The following is a 14,024-nucleotide window of genomic DNA, read 5'->3' on the forward strand; positions in this document are numbered from 1 at the left end:
TTCATCTTTCCCTTGTGCTGGATATTTTTTGGACTTTTGATATTTTATACCTGACAAAACAAGGAGACATTACAGTGCTGTGGGACATTTTGAGACATTTTCAAATCTTTTTAGGATACAAAATTAATGAAGCTAAAACAAAGGCAATATCTGTAAATTATGTACCCACACATGAACTGGTTCAGCAATATCTATATTTATGGGGACATGATAAAATGAAGTATTTAGGAGTATGGATTAAAAATGATTCTGGTGTGGCCGCTAAGGATATGTGGGAAGAGACTAAACAAAAATTAATACAAAAACTAAGAAAATGGAAGCTTTGTTATATGGATATGGATAGTAAGATACAAGCAGTTAAAATGTTATTAGTCTCATTAGTCTTGTACATGGGTCAGGCATATTTTTATGAACCAGAGGAGAAGTTGTGGATAGCAATTAATAAAGAGAACTTTATCTGGGAGGGGAAGATGGCAAGAGTCAAGTGGGATAAGCTTATTCTTCCAGCAGAACAGGGCGAATTGGGATTACCCGATTTGAAGGGGTATTTCAAAGCTGCGTAGTTAAGGGTCTTATACATAGCACATGCAAAAAAGTATAATTTGAAGTAGAAAGGGATGATGATGAAACAGGGAAGCTCAAGAAACAAGTAGAGACTGGGATTTTGGATGCAGGCCTTTAAGGAGAACAATAATCATACAGAATATTATATTCATAAAGTAGCAGAAAGTATCCTATCTAAGCAAACATGGGAATGGACAAAGGAGATTCTGCTGATAGGGCTGACTTCAATTAGGGATATAGGCAAGAGGGGGCTGGAATATATTGGAGAAAACTGGCAAAGGAACCAAGGTATTTTAACAGATAACTAGAAAGGGAAAGATGACAGAATTGGAAGACTACAAGAATTTGTTTGGACTGCAGGTTAGAGATTGCCTTCCCTATCGTGGTCTGATATCAGAATATAGGCAAAAAGAAAGAAATACTGGGGTCCTAAACAAAAGACCAGCACTGGTAGAATTGTAGTAGAATCTAGAACAGAAGCTGCCATTAAAAAGGAATAATTAGTGGAGCATACAACATATTGCATGATAACTATAAGAATCAATCAGGGGAGGTTTGAAATGATTGGGAAGAGACTGAATAAGCAATTCACAAAGAAACAATAGGAGGATATATGTATGTCTCCCAAATTTGCAACAAAATCTAGAAGATTTAGGATTTTTGCTTGGAAATGTTTACATAGATATTTTTATACCCCAAATAGACTCAAGAAAATTTTTCCTCAGGTAGACAGCAAATGTTGGAGGAGTGACAGGGAAGAAAGGATAATTGGGAATATATTTTTTGGGAGTGCAGTGAGTTGGAGGATTTTAAGGATTCCCTGTGGGATGCACAGTTGGAGATGCTGGGTGGGCAGACTGGTGTGAAGAGGGAGACAATTTTTCTGAGCTATGATACAAAATTGGAATTACCTTGACAAGGTAAGGCCTTGCTGTGTCTAATTATGGCGGCTGCCAAAAAAACAATTACTAGAAAATGGGAAAAAAAAAACGGGAAAAAGAGGTTGAGGATGGATGGATAGAAGTCAAAATCTAAACCAACTATACTAAAAGTACTAAATATAGTAACAGAGATAAAACAACTGAAATTTAAATCTTTAGAAAAGGGTAGGAGCAAACTACATAGGAAAAATGGGAATTGTGGGAACAATACATAAAGGGGAGGAGAATGAGATTTAAAAGAAGGCAGGACTTAAATGAGCTATGCAATGTTTGACTGAAAATGATTGGGTAGATTATAATTGATGTATAATGTTTGCATCTGGGAATGTGTAACTGTCATCTAAAATGCTTGCAGCAAGATTGTGTTTGTGTGACTTCCCTTCATTTATATAAATGTATGATTGCCTATGTCATAAGTGATGGTTTAATAAAGATGTTTCTTATTAAAAAGAAGACAGGAACTGAATAATTTATGCAATGTTATTTAGGTTATATGATATATAGCAATATAAGTGAAGTATAATATTTGTAAACGTGAACTTGTTAATACAGTTTGATTACTTTTATATCAATGTAAATTTGTTTATATCACAAGTGATAACTCAATAAAAGTGTTTAAAAAATACAACAGAAGAGTCTGCATTTCTAGAAATTGTGTCTGCACTTTCCAAGACATTCCTCAAAGCATATTTTGAAACCTGCGTTGTATTAGAAACAATTTAATTTATGTAACACTTCTGCTCAGCAGGCAAAGATGCATCAAAGTTGCCTAAACTATAAGCACATTGCAAAATTACTTTCCAGAAAAAGCCCTGATAATTTAAAATTCTAAAGACTAAATTAGTAAACAGAGCCAACTTTTTTCCTTAAGATTCTAACCACATGCCAATTTTATCCGGCAGTACAGGATTAGAAAAAGCCAAGACCCTCTTGTTAGAGCTGGTAGCTGGAAAAATTGCAGATAGGTCAACTAGCAAAGGGTCAATGAGAAATACAAGATCACAGTACACCTTGTATTTCCTCACAGCCTTTTTAGGAACAGGTATACTAGTGAAAGGGTTTTACATGCAGTAACTTTTAGCCTATAACCACCATATTCATTGTTGATTTCAACTATGCCGCCATAAACTGGGATATATACACAACCACTCCATGCTCCAAGATTCCTGAATCTTGTCAGTGCAAACACCCTGAAACAGCTAGTCTGCACACTTACAGTGGGTGCAAATATCCTGGATCTGGTACTTACAAATATGAGGGAATGTTGCACCTCCCCCCCTTGTGTAATAGTCAAATCAGATCACAAACCTGTCACCCTTGAAATAAATATAAAGGCTGAACTCCCAGCAAACCTTTAAGAAATTTTCAAAGGATAACTACCTCCAGTTAAGAAACCCTGTACATGCATGTAAATAACTGCATAGAAACAGTAGTTCCAAATCGAAATAAACTTGAACAAACTCCAAAAACAAGCCCTCTTGGTGGACCCCCCAGTATAAAGAGGTAGTATAACAAAAGAAAAAAATCCTGTCCAAAAATAGAGAGGGCTATGCCCAAAAAGACAAAAAACTCCCTCATCAGTCTCAACAAGCAACTCAGGGGACTAATCAAGTTGACCGAAGCCAACTCTGAAGCAAAAATAGCCTCCTAGGCTAAGGATAACCATAAGGCATTTTTCAGTTATGTATCCAACCTTAAAGGGAACAGCCAACAGTGAGCTGAACTAACAGTAAATGGAACTTCCTATACCGAACCAGGGGATATAACAAATTTGATGGCCAATATATTTAGCTCCAATTTCACCCCAAAAACACCATGACGACTGCTGAAGCAGAACTGATAACCAAACAAAAACTGCACAAACATTTCTATTCAACTGTTTTTATCATAATCTTGCAATCATTTTTTTCCGCTATTCATGTTTATTTAAATAAGTAATATGTTTAAGGATGCCATGTTACTTAGGAAGTTACATTAACAAGTTGCTTATGTTCTGTTTAGAGTTCTGAAGAAGTCCATTTGATATTTGGCTGAAAAGCACTACACTAATTATTTTATGGTACTGATGTTTCACTTTATTACACATATTCTGTTTTGTAATTAATGACTGCTTTGTTGGGCCCTGTGGAATTTAACTGTATTGTGCAGTTTCCAATTTCACCTCCCCATCACCCTGCCCCCCCTCCCAGAAAATACCCTGTATCATTTCTCCCCCAACTATCACAAAATAACTAGTCCTCAACTGCACTTTCCAGAGCAAAAATGCTGCATCAATGGGTCCTGATAATGTCCCAGGATTCCTCCAAAATAACCTGAAACATGACCTGTCAGGCCCACTAAAATCTCTACTCCAGGCAGGCTTTATTCCTTAGGAATGGAAGACTGTAATAGTCATCCATCTACACAAAGGTGGACCATCAACAGGGAACTACAGACCCATAAGTTTCACTAGTATTGTATGCAAGCCCATGGAAAGAATTAATGTGGATCTGATAAACAAAGACATAGGAAACCTTCAAACAATGGACCTATACCAGTTAGGTTTGATCAAGGGCAGGTCATGTCTACTAAACTTGGTGGACTTCATTGAGAAGGTCACTAGAGACACGGCTGAGGGCAAAAGGACAAATATTATCTACCCTGACCTAGAAAAGCCATTTCACACAATGTCTACAATACCTGAGTGAGGTAAACTCACAAATTTAAGCCTAAATCCTCATGTCATAACATGGTTATCAAAATGGCCATAAGGACACACAAAGTCAGAGTGGGGGAACCCACATCCAAGAGGCCTGTTACTAGTGGTGTCCCACAGCTCTCGGTATTGGGACCTCTTCTGTTTGGAATATACTTCAGGACCTACATGGTGTTCTCTGATCCAGCCCTGATGGAACTGCTACACATTTACAAAACAAACAGTACTAGAATTACCTGATCTAGGGATATAAACCTCATCTGTGTCATAAAAAGAAACATGTTGTAGTGGGGCAGGTATGTGTCTCAGAGATCACCCCATTTCTGAGGCAGACTCCTCATTCATGTAAAGCAGAGCTCTTCCCTAAGCCTATTCAAATGCAATTTGGAGTAATGGATAGGAAATCACAAATTCACTCATGGCTTATCACATGTGGCCCTCATGGACAGGGGCACTTTGTAGATTCCCTACGACACAGGCGTATACCAAAGCCATTCTAGCCTGTGGGCACTGATGACTGGGAAAACTGGGGCATGAATGGCTAGGCTTGAAAGACTCTAGGGAGTTAGCCTACTAACCTCCTATGATAAATAGAGTACCCCTACTTTTATGGATAGGCACCATGGGATTTTTTACATCCACTTGACCTACCACCAACTCAAGCAGATGGGACCTTGGTTTAACTTCTCATCTAAAAGATGACATACTCTAGAGTGCAGCAGCATCCTTATGCTGCACTGCACTGTCAGCAACCCATCTACTTTGTGTGGGAATAGAACCCCCAGCTTTCTGCACTAAAGATGAAGGTGCTACCTGTTGCTCCAAAATATTCATGGTTGCACAAATGTAGAGAAAGGCAACAATGCAGGAAAGATAAGAGGTTTCTACTTCCTTGTCTGCAACATTCCACTTTATAAAACAATGTAACTGATCTGCAGTTATAGTTCATAACAAACAAAACATGAACTCTCCTCTTCCTCAAACTAAATCACTTGGAGCACACAAAAGAAGGTCAAACAAAAATATCGAATACCACACATTAAAAAAGAAATGGCTAAAGCAACAGAAATTACTACTGGTGGGCTTTGATATGTCTAGGTCAGTATTTATGTACTCAAACAAAACAAATCTGAAAAAAACATCATGCTCCTGCTTGTATGCATTCCTTTTTCCTACTGAAATCATTAAATAGCTACAATGCTATAACACAACAAAAAAGAAAATATGTTTGTTCATTAAAGCAATGTTTTCAAAGCACTGGAGGAGTTTGGATAAAAAAAATAAAAGTACCTTGAGCACAAAGCTTCATGGTACAAAAAAGATGTTACCCTGCCTTTGTAACTAAAGGTGCAGACTAAGGAAACATTGCAAGAGCGGATCCCAGATAACATTGCCAAAACATTGCATCAGAAAATTTCAATAAGGGCCTTTCAGGTTAGCAACTTGCGAAGCTCTACTAAAGTAATTTCACAACCAACGTACTACTTTCTCTGGAGACAAATGTAGTACACATCAATCTCATTAACATACTGCGATGTTGTAACAGCAGAACTCAAGTCCATATTTAATGATTTGTTCCCAAAATTGTTTTCAACTATTTGACTTATTTTGAAATTAAAAAGTACACAGAAGTGTGAAATTGCACACAAAAGTTCAAGATTCAAATGCTCTACTCAGTCTACACCTGGAAGTACAACCCAAGTTTTCAACTGAATATCCAAGTATGGTGTCCAGAAAATGTTACGTAGTTTCACAGCTATAACTCAATAATGGAAGACACCACAAATCAAGTCTACAAGGCCATTAGAATGTAACAATCCGCAAAGATTCCTGAGATTCTGTTTCATACCTGAACATGCATCTTACTTTAAAATGTCATAAAACCACAATCAAGGCAAAGAAACATCCTTTCATACAAGGGGCAAAATATAGTAAAATTGTCAGCTACAGGTACACAACTACCATAAAAGAGTCAGGAGTTAAATGGTTAATAAGAAGAAAGTTTATTGAATAAAACACTGAACTAAAGAAATATTGTAGTAAAATGAAATAAGAACTATATATATATATATATTTATATTCTAAAACCATGTATGAATGTTTTGTATATAAATACAAGATATTAAATAAATAAATAAAATAAATAATAGTAAATCAATGATGATAAATAAATAAAATAGTAGTGTAATATAATAATAAAAATGTAACTAGAAAATATAATATATCAATATTTGTAAATATAAAAAAATATATATATAATAATAAACTAATATATAAATATATAAAATATATATATATATATATATATATATATATATATATATATATTATATATATATATGATTATGATATAGATAATGTGTAAAAAGTACAAGAACATATAAATAAATAAATTATTAAAATTACTCCATATTAATGTTTATGTTTTTTTGTCTGCTGCAAACATTTTCAATGCTCATCATAAACTCTAGTTGCGTTTCCCAATCTCCAGCATTATTTTCATTTTGTTTAATATCCCTCACGTGTTCATAAATTCTGGATCTTAAGTGCCTTTCAGTTTGCAATAATTCATTCTAAGACTGGGTAGTCTTAACCTTTTGTCCAGATATAAATGGAAAGTCCCACATAATATATTCTTAATATTCATGTTCCTTCTGTAACTATATTGTATATCCATTTTAAATACATCAGTTTTAAAACATGTGTCCCTAAACATCTCCCAAGTCTCATTAATACATTTTCTTAACCAACCTATTCCCTGATGCATTCCATTGAAACTGTATTGGTGTTTATGTTCTTAACTAAAAGGGGGGTATACTTTCTTTCATTGCATTTAGTAACCTCGGTTGTTTTTCTTATAATGATGCTTTCTGTATTGTGATGTATTCAAAGGCATTAGTAACTCATTGAAGATGCAATTATTCAAGTCAAAAGATCCTGGTTGGTTAATAAGAAGCCCTCTGAAGCAGAGGTCGACAACTCAAAAAGCTAAAAGACATTTTTTTTTTATTATTCATTCACTAAGTAAATATTCTGTGAACCACAGAGCCTCATTGTTAAGAAATTAAACAGAACAGGTTTATGCACATTGATGTTTAACAACAAAAATATATTTACTGATGTCAAACAATTTACATATTAACACCAACAATAATGAAGTGTATTAGCAATGGTGCTGTTAGAGACATATTTTAACCCAATACAAAGCCACAAGGGCCATTATCTGAACCACATGTAGCTCCAGAGCAACAGATTGCAGATCTCTGCTCTAAATATATATATTTTGGTCCTATTACTGGGATTAAAACCACTACCCGGTTTACACTCCTGCAAAGGATGATGGAGGTCTTTTACAAAAAGCTACATATCACAGTCAGGGAAGGCATATGTGCCCCAGTGAAGTGGAAGGTCTTAATGTTGTTGCCTTCTGACCTTGTTTTCTACCTTGGGGGTACCAAAAATCATCAAATAAAACTATCTTGACTTCTTGTAAGAGAGGAAAATTGGGTGTGAATAAATTACCATCGGTCAAGGAGTGGCAAAAAGAAATTACTGGCTTGAGTTCACAATGGCTTTATAGTTCCAGTTATGAGGTACATCCTGAAGGCCTAAAATGGTCCTGCTGAGAAATTTCAAATGAAATAAAGGCTCTTTAGAATGGCTCCCTAATTTAAAGGTGAGAGACAGTACTGGGAATCCCAAGGCTTAGAACATTAAACTGTGAACCTTACAAAAAAAAAGTGAATATAAACCACACTGTTACACTTTTAAGATGTAACCCCCCCCCTCCCATATCCTCCTCAATATTGGGAGATTTGCTCCCCCACCCCACCCCTGCTACTCGCATATATTAAATCAAAGATCCCTGTTCCTGGGAGTAGCAGGACTACTCCAGATGTACCAGTCTAACAATTTGCACATATTTTCCTATTTGCATTAAATTCTTTCTGTTGTGAGGAATTCAATTAAAAGTCTTCAGACTTTCAAATGGTACATTTACAAAAAGAATGTAAACTAGCGGAAGTTATGTCCAATGCCAATAGAGGAGAAATCACTAAAATCTTTGTGTATGTCACACTTGCATTTAATTTTTCAGTCAGTAAAATATGCCAAAGAAGCCTCAGTAAATTGCTCAAAAAGGTTATACTGCTATATTAGCTAATATGCTATTGGTATGGGTCTCAAAGCATGCCTTGTCACATTTCTGAACTACATCATTCTACACTTCTGTTTCATACTTTTCCATTATAAGAAAGGTCTCCAGCTCCCTAAGGTCTAGATAATAGAAGGTAAAGAATTGTCACAGGGCCTGGACACCTGAAAGTGATAACAATATTCACTCTTTAATTTGACACATTAAACTTGAATCCTTGAGACCATATACATAACCCATGACATCTTTAATCGTGATGAGATATCATACCCTGTAGTTTACCTTTTCCTGGCTGTTACCATTTGAAGACATTTTCAAAGCTGCCACTGCTAATTGCCTCTGTAAGCGCAGCACTTCTTTTTGCGATTCTCTTAGCAGCCGTTCAAAGTTACTCCAACTTTGCCAGTCTACATGGTTCTGCAGAAATGCACACAATGTTCATGAAAAAAATGAGTGTTAATATTTGAAGATCTGAAATCTAAAGGCACATTTACCAAAAAGGCATTTCAGCCAAGACCTGACCCAAAGATATTAAACAGATTAGTAATACAGCCTCAATACCAGATAACATGAAGAAGAATTGTACAATCTAAATACAAAGCAAAAACAGATGAGAAATTAAACAGTGTGTCAAACATAATTTTATAGCATCCAAATAAAGCAATAGCAAATGAAAAGATTGATGAAAAATGTATATTTGAATCAGAAAGGACTGTGGAAGAAGTTACAGGTTGCTTATAAATGAGAAAATATTTCTAGTTTTGCATTAACATAACAGAGAAGTAAATACTTACTATACTTACTATAAGCTGACCTTAGTGCCTTTTGCAGTTGATGAAAGCCTGGATACCATTACTAAAAATACAGTTTCAGCATAGTTTTTCAAGATATGGCAGAGACATTCAACTCTTATCAACTGATGTAAAAAGAGAAGTTATGTACTCACCATAACATTCCATCTGAGTAGTTGGACTTCATTTGTCATCAATCTGTGGGTATTCGGATCCAAGATGGCAACTTCACCAGCATCTGCTCCGAGCGCCAAGCTCCTCCCTTTACCCATAATACCCTTCCTTCCCTCAGATCGAGTTTGCTGTATCATAAACATAAACTTGAGCTGACAGCCCTGACTAATAAGAAGCACAGGAGAGCCACCTAGGTGCTCTTCCCTGTCTACCAAAGTAGAAACATCATGAACAGGTCATGGGGAAGGAGGGAGGGATGGTTGATGACAAATGAAATCCATCTACTCAGACAGAATGTTTTGGTGAGTAAAAAACTTCTTTATCTGAAGTAGTTGACTTCATTTGATCATCAACCTGTGGGGCAGAGTCCCCAGCTACCAAACACTTGGGTGGTCCTCATGGAAGGATATTCCAGAGCATCGCGGAGCCAAAGGATGCTCTCCCTCTAGATATCACTTCCAGTTTGTAGTGAGAAATAGGTGTGAGATGAGGACCAGGTAGCTGCCAAACAAATATTGTCCAAAGACACCCTGGACCAAAAGGCCACTGACGTAGCCATGGAAATGGTAGAATGGGCTTTGATTTGCCCTGGAGGTGACATGCTCCTGTCTTTATAAACCTGAAGGATGCAAGAAGAAATCCATCTGGCAATGGTTACTTTAGAGATTGGTTTGCCCAGAAAGGGTGTAGAAAAGGACAAGCAGTTGGTCAGATCTGAGAAAGGCCTTAGTACTATGTAAATAAAAACATAGCTGTCTATGTACGTCTAACAAATGCAATTTATATTCACCTCTGTTCTGAAAATTTGGGAAGAAAATAGGTAAATCGATGGTCTGATTGATATTGGTTTCAGAGGCCACTTTAGGAAGAAAGGAAGGATTAGTACGAAGTGAGACTCTGTCCTTAAGGAAAATCAGATATGGAGGTTTGACAGATAATGCCTGGAGCTCTGACACCCTCCTAGCCAAGGTGATAGCCACTAGAAAGGCAGTCTTCCAAGGTAAAAATTTCAGATCCACAGAAGCAGCTGGCTCAAAAGGTGGAGCAACCAAAGCTTGTAAAACTAGGGTAAGATCCTGGAGGGGGGCTAGGATCTTTAACCAGAGGTCTTAAAAAAGGTACCTTTGATAAAGGTTTTGCAAAGTCTGGAAGAAGCTAATGAAGCTGTGTTCTCACCTATATGAAAAATGGAAATGGCAGCCAGTTGAACTTTCACTGTAGATGAACTAGCGCCCTGCTGGAAAATGTATGCCAAAAACTCAAGAACCGCAGGGACAGGGGCTGTGAAAGGGTCCAAATCTCTTTGAGAAGCCCAGATAGAAAAATGCTTCCATTTGCTACGGTACAGTTTTCTGGTGGACAATTTATGAGCTGTCACCAGAACAGTCTTGACCGGAGAAGACAGACCGGGAGTCCCAGCAATCAAGGGAAATGGAGAAGCCAAGCAGTAAGCTTCAGGCTGACCAGGTTTGGTGAGGGACCCTCAAGGGGTGCGAGATGAGATCTGGTATCAGATCCAAGATCCATGGAGGAACTATCAGATGAGACCAGAGGAAGGGAAACCAGACTTGGCGAGGCCAGAATGGGGCAATGAGGATTACCTTGCTCCCCAACCTGGGAGCTTACTGGAGGAATTTTGATATGAAAGGTAACAGGGGATAAACATAGAGAAGACCGGGAGGCCACGCATGGACTGGAGCGTCCCTGGGGAATCCCCCTTTGGGGGATCAGAGCGAAGAACTAGCTACACTTCACATTGGAGGGAGATGCGACGAGATCGCAGCAAGGCAGAACCCATTCGAGGAAGATCTTCTCCACTACAGAAGGATGTTCGTCCCTTGACTAGTTCCGAGAGCATATCCACCAGAGGAGGGACTTCCTGCAAGTGTTGCTTATATGAAGTGTATGCGTCAACAGCAAATCTAATAATGACCATTGGACTGCCAGTGTCCACTGTAGTACCCACATATGCAATGGAACCTAGGGCTTGTAAAACCGCCTCGGCTGAAGGAAATTGAGACTGAAAAACCATGGACAGATGGAGTCTTAAGCTTCGAACTCTCTCTGGAGTTAGAAAAACGTTGGTTTGCAACATATCTAGCCTTGCTCCAATGTAATCCAAAACCTGGACTGGATCCAGAGAAGACTTGGATTTGTTGTTGTGATTCCCAGAAAGTCTTGACAGTTTCAGGAAATAGTCCCTGGCCTTACAAAGTAGACACTTGGTCGGAGCAGCAAGGAGCCAATCGTCCAGGTATGGAAAAACCTGTATTCCTTCGAGCCTCAGGTAAGCCGCTACTACTGCCATGACCTTGGTGAACACCCTGGGGGCTGTGGTGAGACCTAAGGAGTAGGGCTCAAAACCGATAATGACTGGCCCCTAGCCGAAAGCAGAGGAACCTCCTGGAGCATCTGTACATCTTTATATGGTAGTACACATCCTGGATATTATGGAGCACATCCAGTCGTTCTCCTGCATGTAAGGCAGGATGGATTATAATGTGACCATCCAGAACTTTTCTTTGGCAACTGAGGTTCAGGGTGGAAAGATCCAGAAATGGTATTAGGTCCCCCGTCTTTTTTGGCACCAAAAAGAACCTGGAATAGATGCCTGATCTGGATTGATCTCGGGGGGCAGACTGGATGACTCGATTTCTTAGCAGCTTGTCTATTTCAAGTGGTGCCACCTCCCTTTGAGCGGGTGGAACGTCTGGGATGTTTTTTAGGGGAATAGGAGGAACAACAAAGGGGATGGTATAACCTCTGGATATGATGTGAAGCATCTAACGGTCTGTTGATACAGACTCCCGTGCCACCAGGTGCAATGAAAGATGACCCCCGACTGCCTCCAGAGCAGAGCAGTCGGGCAACCCATCAGGGCTGCTGCGCGGGCCTGTCTGAGAATGGTTCTCAAGACCCGAAATTTCTCGGACCCCCTCTGCCTCTGGGCCGGCGTCTGTCTGGTCTCCCTCTGCCTCTAGGGGAAGATGAGTCCTGAGTGTCACAGGAATACTGAGACTTCCGGAACCACATCTTCTTTTGCCCCTGCTGATTCCTGGAAAAGGATCTTTGAGGGTTGGAGAAGCGAATACCAATGGCAGACAGTATCTTCCCGTCCTTTTCACTCTAGACCAACATCTCATGAACAGTCTTCCCAAACAAGGAAGAACCATCATAAGGGGCATTCGCGAAGGACACCTTAAAGGGTTCCATGAACTGACATAACCTGAGCCAAGCATGTCGCCTCATTGCAACACCAGACGCAGCCGCCCTTGCTGCTCCCTCGGTGGCATGCAAAAGGAGACACATGGATATATCAGAACTGCTTTGAGTAGCCATTCCCATGGAGAATACACACATCCTCCAGCGACATGGACTCCGGGGGCGACTCAGTTAGCTCCCTGACGAGGTTGTGCTGCAGTCGAGTGATGTGGGCCAAGTAATTCAGTGTCCTTATAGAAAAGGTGGCTGAAGCATGCACCCGCTTCCCTAGATGACCCATCGTCCTGGACTCTCGGTCGGGGGGATGGACCATAGAACTTTCCTGAGCTAGTTGTTTCTTGGTGGCAGCTGCTACCACCATAGCGTCTACTGGGTACTGGGGACTCCTTGTTCCAGCTGGGCCTATCCACAAGAGGACGCAGAAGTTTGTCTGGATGCTTCAGGACTGGCTCCACAGTGTCTGGTTCCTTCCATACCCTGGAGGTAATAAGCTCCACAAAGGGATCCGCGGGGGGGGGGGGGCAACCAAGAAGTAGATGGGCTTGTGCTGAAGGCCTCCAGAAACACCGACTCATTCGAGGAAGTCTTGGGGACAGACCAACCCCCCCCCCCCGCTGGCGCAGGATTTCCATGATATGGGGGGTGATCGAGGGAACCTTCCCCTTCCTCCAAATTGATATCCTCAGTGAGGGACTCTGGGGAGGAGTCAAGGTGCCTCTTTTTGGATGTTCGTTTGCGAGGAACCTCTTCGGTGGGACTCTCCGGACAGGACTCGCAAACCACCTGTTGTTCCTCGAGGGGAAAGGTCTGGGGCACATCGGGCTGTCCCTGAATGGGCAAAATGGCAGAAGTCGTACCAAGAGCTGAGGGAGTCGGAGCAGAATCTGAGGAGATGGTCAGGGGCCTCAATCCTCTGGAGACAACCCTTTCCACCACGTCAAAAACCATGGGAGAGTGAGCCTCCCAGGAAACTAATGAAAAAGCCATCCTTCCAGGATCCGACAGGGAGATCGGAGGTGGGCCCGCCAGAGCAGAGATACCAAGGAGAGGGCCATGACCCAACAAAGTCGGTGCCAATGGAGAAAAACCCAACCCCTTGGATCTGATGCCCAGGCTTTGGCTCAGACAGCCACTGAGATCCGAACTAGTCGTGTCTGATGCACTCAAGGTAACAGCCAGTGTCGAGGTACTCGGTATCAGAGAAGGAGTTATCGGGGTGAAAAAGGGAAGTGAGCTCCCCCCTCCAGAGGGAGAGGGGGCTGGCAAGACCCCCATCTGAATCTAGGCACGAGTAATCCTTCACATCATTTTGTCCATGTGTGCCTCACTCAAGCTTTAGGTGGAGCGTGATGAGCCCATAGACACCATCCGGGAGAGCCGATGTATGGAGGCCCTAGAATGAAAATCTGGGTGAGTGAAGCTGAGGAGTGCTAGGCCAGGACACTCTTAGTTGTTTGTGAGGAAGACCTGCCGGATCCGACTGG

At 40.3% G+C, this 14,024-nt stretch overlaps 1 protein-coding gene across 1 annotated transcript in view; it reads right to left on the reverse strand.

The window, feature by feature from the left end:
* The window catches only part of LOC122787927 (peripheral-type benzodiazepine receptor-associated protein 1-like), a 1,795,954-nt gene that overhangs the window by 1,636,785 nt on the left and 145,145 nt on the right, over positions 1-14,024 (reverse strand). The window contains exon 4 of the mRNA XM_044054852.1: positions 8,636-8,770. Coding sequence (XP_043910787.1) covers positions 8,636-8,770 — 135 coding nt within the window. The remainder of the gene's footprint in view (positions 1-8,635; positions 8,771-14,024) is intronic.

The sequence above is a fragment of the Protopterus annectens genome, chromosome 13.part0 (assembly GCF_019279795.1).
Source record: "Protopterus annectens isolate FY-2018-M chromosome 13.part0, PAN1.0, whole genome shotgun sequence".
Classification (NCBI taxonomy): Eukaryota; Metazoa; Chordata; order Ceratodontiformes; family Protopteridae; genus Protopterus; species Protopterus annectens.